General features: G+C 37.1%; 1 protein-coding gene across 11 annotated transcripts in view; it reads right to left on the bottom strand.

The window, feature by feature from the left end:
- Positions 1–23,279, bottom strand: part of mub (poly(rC)-binding protein mub) — a 334,826-nt gene that overhangs the window by 108,066 nt on the left and 203,481 nt on the right. For all 11 annotated transcript variants that reach the window (XM_081748789.1, XM_081748796.1, XM_081748786.1 and 8 more), the window contains one exon: positions 11,245–11,301. In XM_081748789.1, coding sequence (XP_081604915.1) covers positions 11,245–11,301 — 57 coding nt within the window. The remainder of the gene's footprint in view (positions 1–11,244; positions 11,302–23,279) is intronic.

Below are 23,279 nucleotides of genomic sequence, written 5' to 3'. Positions count from 1 at the left end.
TTTGGTCCCTAGTGACTATTTCGAGAACTTCTAAAAATGTCTCGGTGTAAAGCGATTCATGTCGAACGAGGTGGTCATCGCCCAAGCCGATGCCTATTTTGAGGATCTCCCGAAATCTCATTTTTTGGACGGCTTAAAAAAGTTGGAGAAACGCAGGGCAAAATGTATCGAGCTAAAAGGAGATTATGTTGAAAAATGAAAATTGAAAAATCTACCCAAAATGATTTCTTTTATCTTTTTTAAAGGACTTATTGAACGGCCTTAGTATTTTTCTCTACAATTATTGGCCTCTAAGGTTATAAATCTAAGAGATGAAATAGAAATGATACTGTAGCAACGCACATGAAGTGGTCCAGAGGAGGTTGCTCGACTATCTCCGAAAATTATAAAAGTTTGAGTGCGATTAACCTTGTGTATAAGAAGGTCAATAACATCATTCACGTTGTCGTATGTGCAAGTGTTCTTGAATGACGGCCATCTTTGTTGTCGGTGGAGTGCCATTTTTTTTTAATTGCAAGCGTTTACGAAAATTTCAGTTGCTCAGGACATACGACTCAGACGAACACCAAACAAAAACGAATGTTTACAGGAGAGACTGAGGCACACGGAGAATATAAACTTTCGCGTATAAATAAATATGCAGGGTTGCAAACCAATACATGAAATCACAGCTATAGAAAATTACACTTTTGAAGGGAATGTACTTTGGAATGGCATAAAGTGGGTGTTCATAAGTTTTGTGCTGAATACTACTGCATGTAAAGAGTCTGCAGAAATATCCACGGCTATGATACTACTGGCACCGTAGATTTATGGGGGTCCGAAAGTTGAAGTTTGTGATTTTGAAGTCATTTTTAAAGCCTAATATCTCAGGAGGGCAAAGTGCTAAAAATTGCTGCTTAGGCCACAAAGTAATTCTGTATGTGAATAAACTATTACAAAAAAATCATGGCTGATATTACACGGAGAAAATAGCGAGGACATGGTAAAAACGCGAAGAAAGCACCTGCGTGATGATGGTTGTAGCCCGGAAAATTAATGTTTGGATATGTTTCATGCTAGATCTCAAGAACTATGCATGGTGCAGCAATTAGGCCCGCTTTTGTTAGTGTTCAGTTGTGTAAAAGCTTGCGAGTGGCGTTTGTTTCACCTTTCTAGCTCCATGATCACTGCCATGATTCGACATCTGTAAGTGGTAAATTACACTATGTACAGGTTAATTCAAGCAACGTTCTTCGAAGATGATTAAAAAGTAGTATGTACACCAAATCAAATTTAGAATAATCACGAGAAAACGCTGAAAAGAAGAGTAGATGGACAATTTGGAATCGTGTAGAATACTTTTTCAATGCTCTTAGAGAGCAAAATCACACATCTTTCTGAAAAAGTCTGGAAATTAAAATGAAACTATTGTTGTGACTCAAAATTACTCAAACAGAGCTGGAATTGCATTCTAAAGAACGATGGAATAAAAACAAACAAACGGGAAAGGTGTTGTTTGATTAGTGTATTAAAATAAGGAGTCAAAAACGTGATGTGCCAAGCTTCTTGAAAGGTTACTACATATATTAATTCCTATTACAAAAGTAACTACGGAAATAACATATTGTAAAAATTTTGCACACACACACACACACACACTTTTTACTATGTACTATGAAACCTAACGAAGTGTTTTGGAAAACGTGATATTGCAAGTAATTTGAAAAGTTCGTATACAGATGGTGATCAGAAAAATGGAAACACCTGTAGTTGGCAACACGTGAGATGTATGGGTTGGCAGTGGTGTCGTGGCGCCCGCAGCGCCGGACCGCTGGTGGTGGTGTGTTAGGTCGGTCTCCGTACTACGCCAGGCGCAGTGGAACAGCAGTGTCCAGTGGCTGCAGCAGACGGAGGTAGTGTAAAATGGGAGATCTCTCAGATTTTCAAAGAGGGCAAGTTGTTGGTGCGCGGTTATGTGGAGTGAGTGTGACGGCAGTGGCTACTGTGTTAGGTGTGTCGCGTTTGACAGTGTCGAAGGTGATGACGGCCTACACAACACAAGGGAAAACCACATCGGGGAAGCGGAACAGTGGGCGGAAGAAAATCATGAGTAACAAGTCACGCCGGGTATTAAAGCGCATTGTCACGCAGAACCGTCGTGCCACTGCGGAGAGACTGACGGAGGAACTCAATCAGCACTTCCGCCACCCTGTTTCGACAATCACAGTCCGCCGCGAATTACATGGCATGAACTTACGGGGTCGTGTTGCACGAGCCAAACCGCTCATCAGGAACCATAACGCTTTCGCACGCCGCAAATGGTGCCGTGACCATGCAACTTGGACCGTTGAGGACTGGAAACGTGTGATATGGTGAGATGAGTCATCCTTCACCCTATTCCCAACCACGGGCCGTGTTTATATATGGAGAACGCCCAAAGAAGCTTATGATCTGCAGTGTCTCCGCCCAACTGTGAAACATGGCGGCGGCTCGGTCATGCTGTGGGCCGCCATATCATGGTTTTCATTGGGTCCTGTGGTCACACTTAGCGGAAGAATCATTGCCAACGATTATGTCGCAATTTTAGGAGACCATTTGCATCCTATGGTCCGGATGTTGTTCCCGGACAATGACGCCATCTGCCAGGATAATAATGCACCCATTCACACACCTGACGTTGTTGCAGCGTGGTTTGAGGAACATCGGTATGAAGTTCAACACCTCCCCTGGCCCTCCCAATCCCCAGATCTCAACATAATTGAACATCTGTGGTCCATCTTGGAAACACGACTCCGGCGACGATTTCCACCTCCATCCTCTCTCACAGAACTGGCAGATGCCCTGGACGAGGAATGGTGTAAAATTCCACTTGCTACCATTCACGACCTCTATGCCTCCATCCCACGTCGCATCAAGGCTGTTCTGAAGGCGAAAGGTGGCCCGACACCATATTAATCTGGTAAGTTGCAATTTCGTTCAGGTGTTCCCATTTTTCTGATCACCATTATAACAGTATGGATTGGCTTGGATTTTTAAACCAACCCTCGTATTTCCCCAGCGTCAATTCTTGGAAATGAAATGCAACTAGTCAACAGTTGGAGAAGAACAATGCTTAAGAATTTGTCACCCAAAAGGTACCTCACTTCTCCAGACAGTCTTGCTTCCTCCCGTCAGCCCATATTTGGAGGAAAAATTTAGCTACTCTCGAGAGAAACGCCCACGCACAAGCCCTCATGACGATGACAGATCTTTACGTGACAATGTGAAAATTATCAATAATCATCAGTTCCACAACTTATTGGAACTATCAGTGTTTTAATGTGATTTCTATTAACTTATGAACCATTCATTATATATTATTAACAATATAATAACGCAAAAACTTAATGTTTTCTATGAACTATATTTTAGTTTAGTCAGTGTATTCTTGCGCTGTGAACTGGCAACGGTGTTACGCGCGAAGAAGGGAGGAGAGCGTCGATTTCTGCAAAACGACATGGACTGATTAAACGCAAGCTCTCATGTGGAATTAATCAATTGAATTGAATACTTTTCTAATAGTGCTACACCAAATTTGTATATTTAACAGTGGTGATATTGTGAAATCAATAATGTCTTTTATCGTATTATTGTAATGAACATCTTCACAGTGAAAATCAATGAAGAAACTCCTCTTTGATTCGTCGTGCATTCCAGAAATGAAACCATCGAGCTGTCATCTTCAAGTAGCAATGCAAACGAAATCTTCCTTATGAACGTGTATGGATGTTCGTCGTTACGTCCGTCTATACCGTCGTGCGCGCTTACGTGTTGTTCCGAAATCTTTGGGCCAATTTCTTTTCGAGTGAAATGTTAAAAGTAATATGAAAATATTAGTATTGTTTTAAATCATATGTAGTATAACCCACATAGTGAATATTAATATAAAGTTACCTACAATTCTTGTTATCATTTCTAAAAGTGATGATAGTGCTAACCAAATGTGTTTAATACGTTATGCCTTTCTTTTAGCGATTGAAATGTGCACCAATTAAAACGTACACGATGTGAAGTGTTTGTCAGAAGGTAAGGTATCTATCAATAGAGAAGTTCAAACATTTACTTTCGCCTCCCACTACTCATCTGGTGTTAATCACGCATGGCTGTCCTACCTTGCACTTTTTTACAGGTATTGATCAGTGTAACTTGGAGCTGACGCAACAGCGACGGTGGGTATACGGCTCATGCCTCTGATATATTTAACGCCCGAATCCTAGGACCGTGGGAGTGAGACTATTTGTTTACTTGCCAGTTCCTTATTGGATCTATTAGTCTTTTACAAGACTCCAAAAGAGATCCAAGGTTCGAATCCCAATATTATATCTGGCTTTCGTTACGGGAACCAACTCCTCTTATAAAACAGGAACAAACGGTAGTCAAACGAAATTCCTCTTATACCATCTGTACCTCACGTTGGAGAATACGATATTGTAAATCGATGGATTTACCAATAGAATAAAATAAGAAGTTTAGTATGGTTAGATTTAATGAATCCATAACGTACAGTTAGTTGATATGTTGTGTAGTAAGGTACAAGTTAATATATGTTCTTAATAACGTACCAAGGCTTGTGCAGTTCACGTAAGCTTCTGTGTGCTTTCTCAAAGCTCACGAGGGTTTTAGAATGTATTTGCGAAAGTCTATACGGGCTCTTGTTTAAACTTAGAAAGGCTTATGTACGTTTTTATATCGAAAATCACGCATACCAAAGGGAAATATGTCAATCAGGTGTTTTATATGAGAATTTGTTAAAAGCTCCAGTCCTACTTCTTACTCATGAATATCCGGTTGAGTTGGGATATTTCAATGAGAAGCAGTAACAAGATTACTTAGTCATCCTTATTTGTGTTTCACTCAACTACTTGATACGATTTTATAACTCTACTGTTTGTAAACTGTCATATGATTTAGATTTCTGGGTTTTCGACATCCATGGGCATTTAGCCTGTCACGTATGAGGGATGATGTTCCTCGGCGAGCATACTATCTGGGGAAAGGGAAGGACGGAAGCGGCCTGGGGCCTATAAGTTAGGTACCACCCCGGCATTTGCCTGGTGTGAATTAGGAACCCTCAAAAAAAAAAAATCATTCAAGATGCCTGGCCTGAAAAAGCTGTTTACTCTTTTTCGACCGAGTGCCCCCACCGGGTGGTCATATAGCAGAATGATAATGTCAAACTGTATGCCCTGTTTTTATTCTATTTATCTTCACTACAATGAACAATACTTAATGATCATTCTCCATGATCCATCCGTATTAAACAACGCATAATCTAATTTTCTAATATTTCTCTAACGATTGTACTATTTTTGGGGAAAAGAAGTATCACGTTGCAGGATATTAGTTCCAGAAAGTTTTTCTAACAGAAAAAGTGCTGGTATTCTTACATGTAATCAAAATCGATATCTACTAAATGATTTACATACCACCAAATAGTTTCCCAACAACTTTCTTCCGCGGGGATTTGTTCTCAAATTGACAGTAAAAGGGAGAACCGAATCGGAAACAAGCAGTCGAACAGTTTTCATGGCCAATAAATATAATGTAGGGGAAAGTCGGGTAAAACCGGGTAGGTGGGTAAAACCAGGACTTGGGTTTTCTAGCTATATTAGTGCCACTATATGTCGGCCAACGCATGAAATTAGTTGCAAACAACCGCCATGTCATTCTTAGTTTAAAAGAAAGCTGAGTAAGTGGCTCCTTTGTCGTTGGCGATATGTTGAAGAATTTGTGCAAAAAAGTTTTGATTTGTCTCCCATCGATAATATACTGGTGTTCCTAACCACTGGAAGATTGACGTATGTAAGTATACAACATATAATAATAACTCTTCCTGCTGTTATTTCATGTGTTGAATCAGCATATTAGTGTTCTTTGAGAGGTGCTAGGCCTGTAGTTCTGAATAATGGCGTAGTAGGATAAAACCGGGACATCAACAGTCGGACAGAACCGGGTAATACAGTGTAAATCTGTGAAGGTTAGATACAGTGCCTTAACTGTAAAGGATGAGCACACGAAGCTTGTAGCAATATGGATTAATATGATGAAACTTTTCTTTGTGATTTTTGTTCTTATATTTAACAAAATCGTAACCTAAAGTTAGTTTTTCTGTGTTATTGGTCTAATATAGTCTAGCCCTCTATATTTTCCGTACTTTTTAAGCTCACACATTTTTGAGTTGTATTGATACTTACTGTACTAGTTCTGGGAGTAATTGCATATTTTTCTTGTAAAAGAAAAGTTGTTTATAACTATTTTGGACAAAACCGGGTTTTTGCATATCCTTTAAAAAATGTTTTTGCTCTCGAAATTTACTAGCCTTTTCCACTGAAGTAAACATTTTTGTGTCAATCCGGTTTTGTCCGACTTTCCCCTAATAGCAAAACAATAACTTATTTCTTGCCCAAATTTCGAGATGACAATAATAATAATAATAATAAACTAATTTCGAAAGTTCCTTAGACTTTTGCTTAAGAAAGCGATTTCCAACCTGGGATGTAAGTACCCAGTAGTGTCGTTTACAAGTATATCATTTAACCAGTTCTATATGATCAGTATAATGAGTATTATTATTTATAATTATGTTACTATTACTTATTTTTATGGTACTAGTAATAATGACTAGAATTAATTCATATAGCATCTTTATATTGTTATTTTGTATTTATTTTCAAAAATAGTGCTAAATAATTATTTATTTTCTATAAGTATGGATCTGAGATGAATATATATTTAACAATTGGTTAAAAAAAAACTGACAAATTTTAACCGATTTCAGGTAAACCGGCTGAATGACGGAACTGTGCGCTTAACCCATAGGGTCTCGCCATACCGTTCGAAGTACGGGAAATATTGGCGAAAAAAACAACCTCTGTTTACAGTATATACACTACAATTATCGGAATTGGGCTGCAAGTGGTAGTGGTGAATGAACGAATTTGACGTAATTAGAATGGGAAAAAAAAATAACAACTGGCAATAGATCTATCCGCATCAGTGGTTTACGCAAAGGGGACTGACCCGTCTCAAGAACCTCTCCGTATTACAGGGTATCGAAAATAGATTCTGCTTACATGCAATATGTGTATTTGCGATCCCTGATATTACGACGCCACGTTTCTATAATTTATGCACAAAGTAGCAATGTATAATAATGTATGATAATGTAGTAATGATGTATAATAATAAAAATTTGTATATAATAATGTATAATTATGTAAAAAAAAATATAGTACAGGGTGTCTACTAAAATTCCAAAATGAAATTTCGTGACTTTTTCTTTACCAAATCATAAAATTTCTAACATTTCCTAGAACGAATTTGCGTGCGAATTAGGCTGAATTTTCATCCATGCGATAGAAACGTACGTACTTTGTTTGCGATTTGGTAGCGTCTAAAGCCAGCCATAGACATTTTTGGTGGTGAATTTTGACGTTTCACAGAACAAAATTTTGCAATTTGTACTTACATTTGTACAGTTTAAAAAAAATCGTGACCCAAAAGCTAAATTTCGTGACTTTCATGACCGTTTTCTGATTTCGTGACTTTTTCGTGACCGATAGACACCCTGTAGTAGCTACATCTTGAACCCTACCTAAGATTTCAGAAAATTATGTTTATAGTGTATGCATCATCATTTTGAGCTCTTTCTCGTTAGCATATGCATGAAAATTTTATGTTGTCCACTATGATGTATGGTTTTCATGTCTGAAATATCTTCACATGGTAAATGTATGTTATATTAGTTTGGAAACTATTCAGTTCGTAATATTCTTTACAGAACAATTGAAATATAAATTCTGACAAACACTGTTGAATCAGTGTACGTATTTTTGTACTTAAGGTTAGAATAGTCCTTTTTCGTCTATTACTTGCTTTCGTGTATTTTGCAATCCGTGAATCAAACCTGTAGCAATCAATCTTTTCAAATAACTCAGTTTGCAACGCTGCTACGTATTAGACATGCTTTTTCACCATTACGTAATCATCTTCTATATATAATAACATGACGTAGTGTTATTTGAAAATAAAGTGCATACCGGGTTTGCAACACTGCATTGCTTACAACATTGATTTACAATGCCTTTCGACAGCTTCTATAGTTTGTATAATGTTGCTAAATTTTCTTCAAGATTCTTTAAATACACTTGAAAATATTTGAATTCATCTTAAAACTTTCACCATTGTCTGAGTTTTCTCAAATGGTTATTGTGCCGTAGCCAAATGTTTATTTATGCCCATTAGCAATTAAAACTTTGAACTAAATTACAGGGAGAGGCAAAAGTCTGGATACACCCCTTTAGAAGTCGAACGGTGTCAGGAATCACAATGTCGTTTGATACGGGGTGTCTACAGGTGGGAGCGCAACTTATAGGAGCTATGGCGACAGCTGCGGCCATCTTGAATTTGGGTTACGTTTTTCAAATGGGAAGAGGGTCATGTGGCTTATTATTTTACACTGTCTTTTTTGAGGAATACCTTTGCAATCCGTTTTGCAATATCTTTATTCGTGTAGGTGTTATGACCTCAAGGAGGTGATCAATTTTCTTTATCGTTGCAGGTGATCCACAATGGCATTTACACAGGAGGAACGTACCGAAATTGTGTTAACTCTTTCAGGCACGGTGGGAAATTGTGCTTACCACCTTTGATATTCACTTTTTCCGTCCAACTATTAACTGAAAAACTAAATTAAATTTATTTGGTGTTTGAAATTGTCTACATGTATAATTTTCATGAAAATTTAAAAAAAATCAAAAGAAATTTTTTTCGTGCAACAAGGGGTACAAAATAACGTCGGCTCCCGTGCCGCAATGAGTTAATGAGTGGTGGACGAAGTACCAGAGTGATTCCTATTGACTTCATTGCCCGGCATCCTGAGAGAAATTACATTTCACATATGACAGTTTTAAGTTATTGAACAAATTTCGTGCAATAGGGTCTTTGGCGGACAAGCCACGCAGTAGACGTGCAGGAACAGCCACCGACGAGGAGACTGCAATAGCAATTGTGGCATCAGTTGAGAGAAGTCCACATCGCAGTACGTGCTGGTTACCAGCAATATCCGGTGTCAGGGTTCAATCCTGCGTGTTTCACACACACACCAGTGGCACCCGTACAAGTTACAGTTGGAACATCATCTCTCGGAGGATGACCCTGCTCGCCGGTTACAGTTTGCAGAATGGGCTCTGGATCAGTGTGACAGTAATCCAAACTCCATGCGGCAAGTGTTGTTCAGTGACGAAGCTAACTTCTATGTGCAAGGTTAGGCAAACAAACAGAATCACCGTTACTGGTCAGATGCAAACCCCTCGTGGGTGGATCCCTGTAAAGGTGCTGGTGGTGGAAAAGTGTTTGGTGTAGGATTTGGGACACAAGAATCGTGGGTCCGGTGTTTATTGATGGAACCTTGAATGGAGAGAGGTATCGTAACATAATCCGTGGTTATGTATATCCAACGTTGTTGAACCCGCAGGGTGATTTCCCAACTTCTTCCAACAGGACGGTGCACCTCCCTACTATGCTACTAAGGTCAGACAGTTTCTGGATGAAGAGTTTCCAGGTCACTGCATAGGGAGGAGAGGTGCTATGGAATGGCCACTACGGTCTCTAATCTAACACCTCTTGACTTTTACCTGTGGGGTCATTTGAAATCAATTGTGTATGAGGTAAAAATCAACAATCTAGCCCATCTCTGCAGACATATTGAGGAGGCATGTGCCTCTGTTGACACACACATCCTGCGACGTGTACAGCAGGACTGGCAAAAAAAAAAAAAAAAAAAAAAACTCCGATTGTGTATCCAGCACAATGGAGGTCAAATTGAGCATATGCTGTATGCCGACTCTGACAAGTGCCCTAAACTTTAACAGATCATAACTGCTACACAAATAAAGATATCGCAAAACGGATTGCACAGATGTATTCTTCTGAAAAAGGCAGTGTAAAATTATATGCCACATGATTCCCCTCCCCATTTGAAAAATATAACCCGCATCCAAATTGGCCGCCATTGTCGCCATAGCTCCCATAAGTTGCATCCCTACCTATAGACACCCTATACCAAAGGACATTATGATTTCTCATACCGTTCGACTTTTATAGGGGTGTATTCACTTTTGCCTCACTCTGTACATCTTCGGAAGGACTATCTAAATTTATTTTCAGAATATGCGAAACCTATTTTACAACTGGGAAGCATTCTTAGTTAGAAATTATGTTCTCCACGTCCTCATTGCATGAAGATTCGTTGTATACTCTTGGAAGATATTTTACAAACAAAATTCTACAAAATAAACAAAACAATAATGTATGTCATGTTACGCAAACCAAAAACTAACTTACGACTTTCCCGATCTTTATACTACAATGCATGTTATATCAGCTTGATGCAAAGGTTTGTTGAGGGGAAAGAAAAAAAAATGTACGGCTTCAGAAAGCTAATCAAATGCCAATTGATAAAAATTATTAGCATAGTTTCGTGCTATAGAAACACGTATTCACTCTCTATCGCAGTTGATTAAAAAAAAATCTCGCAAGGTTTCAGATCTTAAAATACAGAAAATAAACCAGACGTAATTTTGTTACCGACCCTAAACATCAGTAAATGTTTCATAAATTAAAAAAACGTAAGAAAAAATCTAATACAACTTCAGAATCAAAACAGCACAGCCGTAGTAGCTCATGGTAATTAAATAGCAACTATATTTTGTATGAAACTAATAATGTTGTAACGTAATAATAATGCAATCATACGAGTATAAACACCATAAAGCTACACAGTGTCGACCTGATGTCCTGCGACGCTGAAATTGCGGTGCGTTATAAACTAATATAATATTGTATCTATATTCAACAGTTGATTGAGAATGAATCATTTCTTGTTACTGACTCCAGTATTTGAATACATGATGTTTTGTTAAGGTATATTTAGCTATAAATTCCAAATCTGCCAGCGATCAAATCTTTCTTATCGAACTACAGCCATGGTAGGCCAGGGCAGTAATAGAATTCAAAAGGTAAACTAAGATGGCATTCCTATATAAAGGAGTACGCACATTTCTTAGGGGAAAAAAACTGCTGTGAAGTAGTCCGTTGTTACATGAATCAACCGTTACATCAAATTCTGAGATTGAATATCAGTGCAATATTCCCGTTTGTTGAATATAATATACTAATTAGTGTAGATAAACCCATCAGCAAGATTACAATTTGCCTACTCACCTCTTCTCGAAACCTTTTAACGATTTCTCCTTTTTTGCCAATAATACTGCCTACTTCCTGTAATACAAAAAGAAAACTAAAATAAGTATAGAGTTAAATTGTACAAACTGAATACACTAACCTTACACTAAAATTATTTGTCACATCCATGCATACTTATTATCCATAAAGCAGAGTCAGAAGGAAGTTTATGGCATTCCGCCAAAATAGATGTCAATCAATAAGTTTGATTTTGCCAAGTTATACATTGCAAATAAGTCAAGTACGTTGTCAGAGACATCGACTGTAATGCAATATCTGACAATGCACGGATTTCTCCCTTTTTGAATATATTATTCAAGTTCTGTTTTCAAACACTGACTGATGTGAAAAGTGCAGAAATCTGTTTTCCTCCCACTCTATGTTCAATCTGCGTAACACGAACTGGCATTTCAGATTACGAATTTAATCCGACTATGATTTTATTAGGCACTCTTACATCACAGAGTAACCTATCCATGTAGCTAACGAAAATACAGCCATTCTTTAGGAATGAAGAAAAAATATTTGATTAAATCCCTGTACTTAATACTAACATGGAAGAGCGTAGTTCGCATTGCCTCAAGCGCTTTAGGTATATGCAACCAAGGATTGATCCCACATATTTGTGAGAGACTTAGGTTCAAAAGTGTTATAAGAGGAAACGCAGCATCATCGTGTAAAATGTGTATTCAAATCATAAGCTAAATACAAGAATTAAAGGAAAAAATCATTTTACACCTTTGATTTTCTTAAGGATAGGAAATAATAATAATAATAATAATATAAATAATAATATAAATTAAGAAGAAAAGGAAATGTACATACAGAATGTCGTGAAAATTTCGTATTTCAGATTCTCCACAATCCTAAAGATATGTAGAAGATACAAGCGCTTTCGCACCATTAAATCTTTTGGAAATATAAAAGTTTAGTACAATTTTGACTTAATTCTGTATGCGTTAAAATAAATAAAAATAAAAATGCATTCAGATTGATTAACCTATTCTGTTATTTCTAAAAGAAAATAACCGGTTTGCTTTCGAATGTAGGCACCAAGTGTGCCCATCAGGGGGGGGGGCAAGGTGGGGCGCTCGCCCCCTAGAGGAAATTGTACTTCGGAATATCGAAAACCCAATAGAATTTTTAGAATAGTTACAGCAAAATTTGAAACTACATTTGAAATGTCGCTTTTTCTTGCCCCTTCCCCTTGGAAACCTCATGGGCGCCCTTGGTGGGCACATACACGAAGACAAAAGTTTCAGAAAACTGCTTCTAGATTTGTTAAGCTTTTGTTTAACTTACATTTTTTCGTATATAATACATGATGGACCATTTATTTTGATACACTCTTACAACTTTTAAACTAATAGATAAAAGACATATCGAAAGGGGTATCTTGTACTCTACAATACCACCGACTAATAGTGTTGTACTCTACAATATCAAACAAAAACTTAAAATACTACATTTGTTATTTAATGTCAAAAATTACGTACGCTACATTATCACAAACATCGAAAAACAATCAAATTTTGGAAGCTATAACAGTAATAACCCAAGTAAGACTGGGTAATTCACTTCCAATGTCCCTTGGTGTCGAATACTACGATCATCATATGACGTATTTCAAACAAGTATAAACAAAGCTACAAGAACTTGAAATTTTTCTTTTTGAAAAAAAAAAATATATACAAAAACACTTGAGATAATCATCACACTCAATTACGTAGGTGGTTCTCAGTATACACAAACATTACAACGTTTTTGAATCAAAAGATCCAATATATCTGAGTCAAAAATTTTATTGTAGGCCTTATACCTGGAGAACTATAATTCATATAGTGCAGCCAAATTCTAGCTATCACTTAACTCAGTACGATGTACTTATTCTGTTAAAATACGAAAACTCGGTTCGTATTTTAATGGTACTCGACTCGTCCGTTCAAAAATTTTGTGGTCCCTGAATCAAAAACTAATTCTTCGCCAAAATCGCAATCTTTTGTTCCATTTTTTGGAATCATTTCAAAAATTCTTATTCTTGTTTTTACAGCAATTTGATATTTCCAACAGTTCCGGAGACACGAAAAACATTGATAAAGATTGCTATATTTCTTAAAATGGAGTATTTGTGGAATTTATAAAAGACTATTTCTTTCTTTTCCTTCCATAATGTTACAATAATTTTGGTAGGTTTTCGGAATTACGTAATTTTAAGCAGTGTTACATGAAACAATTTGAAGTATTAAATTACTGTATTCGGCAGTATTATCTTTACATCTATTCAAAACCACCTACGCGATTGTATGTGATATTCATCTGCTCATTTTTTTCTCGAAATAAAACCTTTTGAAAACAAAAGAGTAACATTTTGAATTCCTTGCTAACTTTGTTCCTATTCATCAAAATGAGTTACGTAAATAGAAAAAAAATAGTTTTATTAATAATAGTTTTTTAAAGGAAAATACATGAATCGCTGTTTTATTTCTAAAAGATAAATACATAAAAAAGATAAATGTAACGAAATGTCTGCAGAAACGAACAGAAAAACGATACATAGAATGTGCTGATGTTAGTTTCTAATAATAGATTTACATAATGAAATTTCAGTCTACATCCTCTATATTTTATGTAATCAATTTAATAAACAAGTAGCAGCGCCATGTGTACACCACGTGAAGGAGTTTACTTTGTATGCCGTGATATTTTTCAATACTGAAACCGGAAGCAGAAATTTTTATCCCTTTCAGTTTTAATAGAGGGATTAGAGTAGAGTGGATATATTCTTGATTGCAGAACAAAACTTCTCGCAGTTATGGTTTTTATTCTACAGTGATCAAGCCAGAACTTCTTGATTTCTGCCATTTCCTGTTTGAATAAAGTTAAGAGGAAAGTTTATCCTATTCTTACAAGTTAGAAGGCTAAATCGATCCCAATAAAACAGTTTCTCACTTTTTTATTCATGCAGATCATACTGAAACCAAACTTGTAATGGATTTCTATCAATTCTGGTTTCAGCAGACTTAAGGATGGTGAAGTAATGTATTCTGAAAGACGCTTAATCGACTGCAGGAAACAGCTTTTCGCTTTCACCGTTCTTGTTCTACGTATAGTAGGCATAAGCACTTTGAGAAGTTTCTTCTGTTTGAGAAGATTAACGTTGTTTCAGTGATCCGCGAGCAAGGTCATTGAACACCTGCAATACAATTAGATTACATGCAAGCAGTGTTGGGTATCAATCAATTGAAATCAATTGCAATTGATTTCAATTTGTAATTCGCAATTAACAACAATTACAACTGAATTCAATTATAACATTTGCAATTAAAGTCAATTCTTAATTGATCACCAAAGAATTGAAACCAAAAGTGCAACTGAAACGTTTAATTGTTAATTACAATTGAAATCCGCAATTAAAAGTGAAGATAAGAAAATGTGTCTGTACTGCGTTGTCCACTTGAGACCGCATCACATATTTGAAATAAGGCACTTGTATGAAATACTACATAACGACTATACTTTCACCCTCCTTGGAGGAGGAAGGGGGGACGGAAAAGGCTGCTTTTTTATTTAATATTATCTTTATGGGTTCTATCCCCGTCGGGAGGTCTCCATATGTCTGTCATGCACACAATTTACGAACAAAACATCGACTGCTAAAATAACGACAGAGTAAAACAGCGACTGCCGACCAATCAGTGACTTAGCAAAACAGAGACTATAAATGTGAAGGGGTTAATTTAATTTCGCACCTGAATTCCCTCGAATAGTTGTAATGCTCCTGCCACACGACTTACGATCCAAGTAATAGTTATAAATGACCTACCATTGTTGCTTATTGAAATTTGTCAGTCGATTACTGCAACTAATATGGAAATCTGTCACCAAATTTTGAACATCAGCAAGCGAGTTTCATTTCACAGTGTAAAACTACGGTAACCTTCCAAACTGTGCGAATATAATACTCAGACTTGACGAAGTACATCTATAACTATACGATGCAACAGAGGAATAAAATCAATGATAGAACTGTTCCCCAGGCTGACTTCGTATCAATAATGCATTTCTCGCCAACTCTTACTGTTTTGGCTCTCTGAAACTTACCATTGAAACCGGAAGTGTTCTAATTTATGCCTATCACTTTCTGTTGAAATAAAGGAATAAAATCAGAGGTGAAACATATTCTTGCGGTACTGAATCCTTATCAAAAATTGTTATCGCTATCTATTTCCGTTTTATTCGTTATGCGATCAATAACCAAAAAATCGTAGACGTTCCTCACTTTCGGTTTACACAGATATGTAAAAGTCGAGACGAAACTCATTATTGGAACGCTGACACTGGTCAAGGAACTGCTTTTCGAAATCCCTTCGAAACGTCTTCGCCCTATGGAAATAAGTACTGAAACCGGAGGTACTAGTAAATTTCAACTACTTCAGATTTTCAATTTTGGTAGAGCGTTGCATATGGTGGTGATATGTTCTCTTCAGACGCTGAATTGATTGTTGAAAACAGCTTGTCGCTGTCTATTACTGTTCTTGTTCTATAATGATCAACGTTGAAACCGGAATTGACTGACTTTTTACAAACGAGATAGATCCTATTTTTCGAACGCTGAATCGAATGCAAAAAATCGCGTCTCATTATGTTTTACCGTTTTTGCCCTATGTAATACTTGTGTTCCGGAATCGGAATTTTTCCAAATCCGGATTCCGGACAATTTTGGCCATCCCTAATATATGTATATAATCTTACAATTAGTGTGGTTTACAATTAAAGAAAGAGAAAATTAGATGGGTGGAACAACAAGTATGAAGAAGAAAGGCAGATGGAAATGTAAGAGAATTAAAACTAGAAAGTGGTTAAGATAGTTGGGAAGAAATTCTAGTTTGAACTACATGCTAAAAAGTGTAAGAAAACAGGGAAGAAAAAACTAATATATATTTTTTCTTCTCGATATAAGGTTGCAAGGGAGTGTTGCAAGGATGTAAGCTTGAAGTGATCATCTGCTGTGGCAGGCTAAATATGGTGCTAATTAGTGTTATCTACAAAATGCATATAGGAGTAAAAAACACACAAACAATACATATATGTAATATAGAAGTTTTATATGTACATTTAGTTAAACTAATGACAGAAGTGATGTTTAACAACTTCCCTAGAAAAAGATTGAAATTAACAATAACGCACTAGAAAAATTAAAAATGCATTTGTTATACAAGAAACCTCTATGCATTCTAACATCAACAAAGAAATTAACCAACTTATCGAATGCAATTGGAAGAAACAGTTTAATATTGGAAAGTCTAATGCCAACGTATCTTAATTATCAACTTTTATTTATTTATTTATTTATTTACACTAGGCTAGACACTAAGAACAGACACTAGCAATTAGCGGACTACACAACGAAGCATGAAGAGATGTATGCTGCGAATCACCCTATAAACATTGGAATAGAGTAAAATTACATGGATTAAGAAGATGCCATGATGACTGATATAATCGAGAAAATAAATAGCTTGAAGTGGTAATGGGTCGGACATACTGCAAGAAACTATGATCGGCGAACAAAGCAATCCCTGACAACACTAAAACCACGAAAAATTGCAGAATAATGTCTAAGATAGATGGTTGTGGAGAAACCTTAAGATAAACTTTCATCCAGACTGGATTGTGATTATATGCGAGTGATCATTAATATATATAAGGGTGTTTCGAAACAACACCGACGTTTCGGTGCGAGGCGATTCCTCACACCAAGATAAGACGAAAAGTACAGACCACAACCTGGGTGCACAAATGCTTCCTTTCGGAGTTATAGGCTGCAGAAAACATAATAATAATAATAATAATAATAATAATAATAATAATAATAATAATAATAATAATAGAAAGGTCAATAGCTCCAATACTATGGGGCTTACCGTAGTCAAGACTTTATTTAGGAACTAGTATATGCTCTATCCAAATATCCATGTTTCAGAATCCTGCGGTGCTTCCGAAACAATTTTTACAGAGGTAGTTGGTGAGTACTTCAAATTATATGCCCGTAGCCAAACTCTCTCTATAAAAGTTGTTGCGTGAGTACCTTAGGATTCTGAAACATGTATTTTTGGATAGCGCGCCTAAGTGAAGTCTTGACCCGACTACGGTAGCTCCTATAGTTTTGGAGCTATGGATCTTTAAACTTTATTTTTTTGTGTGTGTTTTCGGCAGCCTATAACTCAGAAAGGAAGCATTTGTGCACCCAAATTGGTCTATACTTTTTGTCTTAGTGTGAAGAATCACCTCCCAAACATTGTAAGTGCTGTTTTGAAAACACCTTATAGCGCATATTATATATATATATAAAATTCACATCATTATTCATCACTGTAAGTCATGCCATACATTAAATAATGAAAATGTTCATATAACTGAGTTCTAAAATACTAAAGGATTTTTCTTCTTTCGTAACTTCTTCCCCCACCCACCCATTCCAAATTTAGTTCAGGTATTCGCACAAAATATTAATAGATGTTACTTTTTTTTCATTAAATGGAAAAGAAGTAAACTGATTCGGGTGAGTAAACTCTTAAGCAAATAAAACAAAACTGTGTCCCTAGTGATAGGGCTTACACACAAAAGCGAACTAAAATTCCGTAACTCGGTGAAGGGGTCATAAATCAACAGTACACTGAAAATGCATAATAATTAAGTCGTAATACACATCGTAAACTAGACTTACAGTGACTTCTTGGTAAGATTTACAATTGAAGTAGACATAAAATTGTCGCAAGCCAAACACTGGCCATTTCTTTCTCTCGCTTTAAACATTCTTATCAGACAAAATTAATTTAACTTCACAACGACCCATTTTTCATGGGAGTTCTTCAATGCATTGATTCGACTACGGATAGTAATATTTTGAACATAAACACATTAACACTGTTCAAGCGTTTATAACCTATGTATCTTCACTCTGCAGTTATACTGAACGAAGGAAAGGAAATAAATCGGATAACATGGATTAATGAACAATATTACATGCAGATTTTACCTAGTTATATCATAAATACTGTCACAAGTTTGAATGTGAATAACACAGAGAGTATAAACACCAAGGCAATTTATTTTGGTCATGTTTTACATTGATATGTTGTACGCCTGACGCATGAATCATTTTTCGAAATGTCCCCCCTTGGCATTGATGCAGGCACGAAGTCTGTCCGGCCACTGGTTAATGGTATTACGCACCACGTCTATGGGAACATTGTTCACTGCTCGGGTCAAGGATTGTTTCAGACTGTCGACAGATGGATGCAGGCAGTGGTCTGCCATAAACGGCAAGACTGCGCAAAGTTTGTAGTCCAACGGGTTAAGAGCCGGGCTGCTAGAAGGCCAATCAGCGCTAGAAATGGAGTCGGGGACGTTCCGTGCCAGCTACTCCTGTTTTTTTTTTTTTTTTTTTTGCTTTGTGGCTTGGAGCGGAATCCTATTGGAAGGTCCATCTTTCTCCAGGGAACATGGTAGCAGACAGTGGTTTCACTAGAGATGTTAGCACTGTGTCCTGGTACACCTTGGCAGATGTTTTAACACCTTTTTCGCAAAAATGCAGCTGGGTTGTGCCTGAGTAGCTCACTCTCCACCAAACCATCACTGAGGCAGGATGATGTGCCCTCTGAATCCTTGGAGCTGCTGCAGTAGATGACGTGGCATACACAAGGTCATTTTCGGTGTTGTAGGCCTACTCAATTGTGAACATCTTTTCGTCAGTGAACAGAATCTTTCTCTGCAGATTGTTGGCGTAACGCCTCAACAGTCTCTTTGATTCAAGGACCCTCTGCGACATTAATGTTTGGGTCAGAAAGTGACCAGTCCGCCTCTTATACGCCCGTAGATGTAGGTCACTCCTGAGCACACGAGACATGGAATTTCTGCTGATGTTCATCTCAGCAGCCATCACACTTTGTGTTGGAACATGATTTCTTCGAATTCTTGCTGCGACTGCTTTCTGGGCCTGTGGGGTTCGTACCGTTCGTGGTCTGCCACTCTTTGTGCGGTCAGCTGCCTTTTCTGTCTTGGTGTATCGCTATATGGCGCGATACACGAATCTCTTGCTGATTTGTAGGGTTTCAGGAGGTTGAAAATCTCACCTGCTGTCTTCCCGACCTTGTGTAGTGCAATTACTGCTACACGATTTTCGTAATCGCCCCACTCCATCAGAACTCAGTGCAATATCAACGTAGGTCATGAATAGTCAAACACACACTGCATGCATCTTCCGCTTTATACACAGATAGCAGCATTGTGCTACTCCAGATGCCTACAGCGCCACTCCAAACTTTGTGACAGTATTTATGATATAACTAGGTACATTCACTACACGAATCAGGTAAGATGTTTCATCAAAAGAAAAAGTTTACTGACATGCATTCCTTAAACTCAGTTGCTTGATTTCAGTTTCTTCTTTCCAATGACAATCTTCCACTCGGGAGATTGATAATATTTATTACAGAAATTTCTAAGTCATTCTTACAAGGTACAATATATTGTATAATCATATTGTATATAATACAATAACACTGTCACTATTTATTGTATAAGGTTATTCAAAAAGCGTGCCGGTTTTGGTCGTCTGGCAAATTTCTCTCTCTCGGTTGCCGACATTGTCTTGTATTGTTGCTCTACCCACAAACATTTCAATTGTCGCCTTAGTCTGAATTCCTCGCATTTCTTCAGTCTGTGTCTACCCATGGAGCAGTTTACTATAGCCAATGTGTGCTAATTGTGAAAACTTTTGATCAGAACGGTGAAAGTTACGCAGCAATTGTCAGGCGACTTCGCGCGGTTCTAGGGCGAAAAGGAGCACCGAATGAATAAACAGTTCCCAGACTTACGAAAAAGTTCATTGAAAGGGGTTCAACAGTGATCATTAATAATCCTGGGCGTCGTCATAGTGGTCGGCGAAATCCAAGTGGAAACTTGTCAAGCAGTCATAGCGAATTTCACGAACAGAGCTATTGCATGCCAGCGCAGTAGAGGTCATATGTCCGACGTCATTCGCCATGCCTGAAATCGGAATGTGTGAACAGGTTTATGAATTTTGTTAGTGTGTTTTGAAAAAATAAAGTTCGCAATTTGACGTAACAAAACCGACCGCTTTTTAAATAATCCTGTACATTCTAAAGCTGTATCAATGTATCCACTTGCTTGAGTATATCTGAATAAAAACTACTGAAGAATTCTATTAATTTTAGTAAATATGTCGGGAAGTACCGCAATGCTTGATACAATTCTGCAATATGAATCTGATAAAATTTTATGTATTTAAACGTTTTAAAAAAGAACGTATTGTTCACGATTTATAAAGGCTTTTGATTCCAAATAACTAAGACCATTTTTAGTTTCATATTTTCTTATATAAATGAAGTATGGGAAGATTGATTCTTCCCGCGAATAGTACTTCACTGTGCACTCGAGTCGTCAGCATAACCCATCTTTCTAATACCGACAGTCGATTTTGATATATGTATAATGTCAGAAATACTGTATGTGGATTAGTATTGTAGGCACAAGTTTCTCTTGGGAGGTATCTACAAGTATAACAGTTACTTCATGCTTAAGGTTCTCGGAGACTATTTTACTTGTCATTTTCCAAACTCTCTAACATTGTAATGTTTTCTTTCTATATTGTACGATTTCTTTATTTAATGTATCTTTTGACTTATTCAAAATTTTAAGCACACACGCTTATAAATCTATTCATATTTTTCCACTAATAATTTTGGAAAAATCTTTGATACACAACTAGATCCTCATCTATCTAACATATCTGTAAGAATACAATTTATGAAATTATAATTCGAATCTTCGAAGAATTATACAACCAATTTCTTTTATACTCGTATAAAGAAGTTGATCCATTTATATTGTGCCGAAGTCAATGACCAAATGTACCCGCACGGGCAACTCATTGCCGTGAGATTATCACGAGGCAAGCAACAGCATCTCGTTAGTCACGCAGTAGAGCAGTGTAGTCGAGTGTAGTCGGATGTCATCGAAACTGAACAGATTCTGGAGGGGTTCATTGTGACCCTTTCTGACGCTAAGTTCACGGTGTCGCGCATCACAGAAATGTGTCAAGTACGTAATTTTTGTGTACGTCGTGCCACTCTGAATCGTATTAGACAGAAATATTCGGCACAGAGTCCTGGGCCCTCCACACCGATTCAAATAGAAAACAGCCGGCTCTCGTAAAGATATCGCCGTTATTGTGTGTTTCGGCGTACGGCGATCTCCGAAAATCCCCACACACAGCATGCAATGGTCAACAAATGCCGCACAATGGAAGCGACAATCAACCACGCCACTCACAGGGATTTACGCCTCATGGTTGTTCGCAAGAGCAGTGTGCACGTCCTAAAACCGTGTCATGTGGCTGAATAATAAATTAATAATCGAATAATTAAGAATAATTTATATATTTTTGAATGTTTATATAAACTCATGATATAGTCTGGGTTCTGACTGCCCTCTCACCCCCCAAGTTTTTACATTCTAGATACGCCTCTGCTTGCAGCATGCATTCTTCACTCTGACAGGTCTGACTGGACATCTGCAAACTTTATTGGATTCCATTTACATTTGTCAGTCACGAAGAATTCACCGAGTCAACAACATTTCTATGAGATCGCTTCAACCAAGCATAAACAATTCCTGGGACAGAAATTTCAACTGTTTAATCCTGCTGCTTCAGATGCTCCCAAACTCTTTTGTCAAGGTATTTTCATATTGCCAGAGTTTACTGGAATACATACTCACCAAATTGACAAGTTCGCACTGGCAGACATAAGTGGATCTATAACTGCAATCTACAACGAAATGTGGTGGCTGGCGTATGTTTGGGGAAAGATGAAGTGAAAGTGACGTTTTTATATTCAACTAATCTATCTCCACCTTTTGAATATCTTAGCAAGCTAGATGTTCTCTAGATTCGTGCAGTGGGTGTACTGAGTTTAAGGTGAACCCTGTGACCTCAATAAGCAGACTATATACCTTGCTTGACAAAGATATAATTACATCCGAAAAAAACCTTTGAAGTTCACTCCAAATAAGTTATGAGCAGTAAACTTAAGCTTCCACGTATGTATTTGATCAATGTTCTTTTTTGAAACTATGTTATTAGCTTGATTTTAATATATCCTTCTCTTTTTCATGAGACTTTCCTTTTTTTTTCTTTATTTTTTTTTTAAATAACGAAACTAAATTAAGGAAATCTTCTACTCCATCTTTGAAACTAGTTAGGAATCAGATTGAGAATTGTCATTTCCAAAGTATGGCTTTTTGAGAAAATGAAATTTAAATAAATAAAAAAAAACTATAAACAAAGTGTATAGTGTTATATACCATTTGAAAGCTTTTTACATAAGCTTTAAAATGACACATTTATCAACGTCCTAGGTCCATTGGGTCAGCCGCAAATGCCAATTGAACAAATGTCATTCACGCAATTTTTGGTAAATTCTGAGAACTTTGAAGGTCTTCAATTTCGAAACCTGATCACAAATTTCCACTTGTTCCACGGTATGATAATAGCGATCAGAATATGAAATATCACTGCAATCTGTATAGGAGATGTACTTCTACAGCTTGATGTAGATCCGACGGCTTAAACTATACAAGCTCTCATGGGAAATTAAATCCGGGTCTCTCCTGCCAACAGAGCAAACGCTAACCACTTAGCCAGGAAGAAGTTATCTCCTCTAAGAAAACTCATAATACCTAATGTCGATCATGCAAAGTTCTTCGGATCCCAATGATCTTCTATCAAGCAATTTTGTTTCGATTCTAATTAACTAAACTGTTTTATTTCAATAGACCTGCATATTTATCTGCATAGTTATTATCCACACGCTCGAACAAAACTCTCCATGGCTGTGCAGTTAGCACAGAGCATTCGGCATAATAGATTCTATTCCAGGTAACAATCCGGTCTGTGGTTCTAATCCCACATTAAGCTGTAGGTAAATGTC

Source organism: Thermobia domestica, chromosome 2, assembly GCF_964235325.1.
Source record: "Thermobia domestica chromosome 2, izTheDome1.hap1.1, whole genome shotgun sequence".
NCBI lineage: Eukaryota > Metazoa > Arthropoda > Insecta > Zygentoma > Lepismatidae > Thermobia > Thermobia domestica.
The sequence above is the reverse complement of the archived record's forward strand: the minus strand, read 5'-3'. Positions and strand labels throughout refer to the sequence as shown.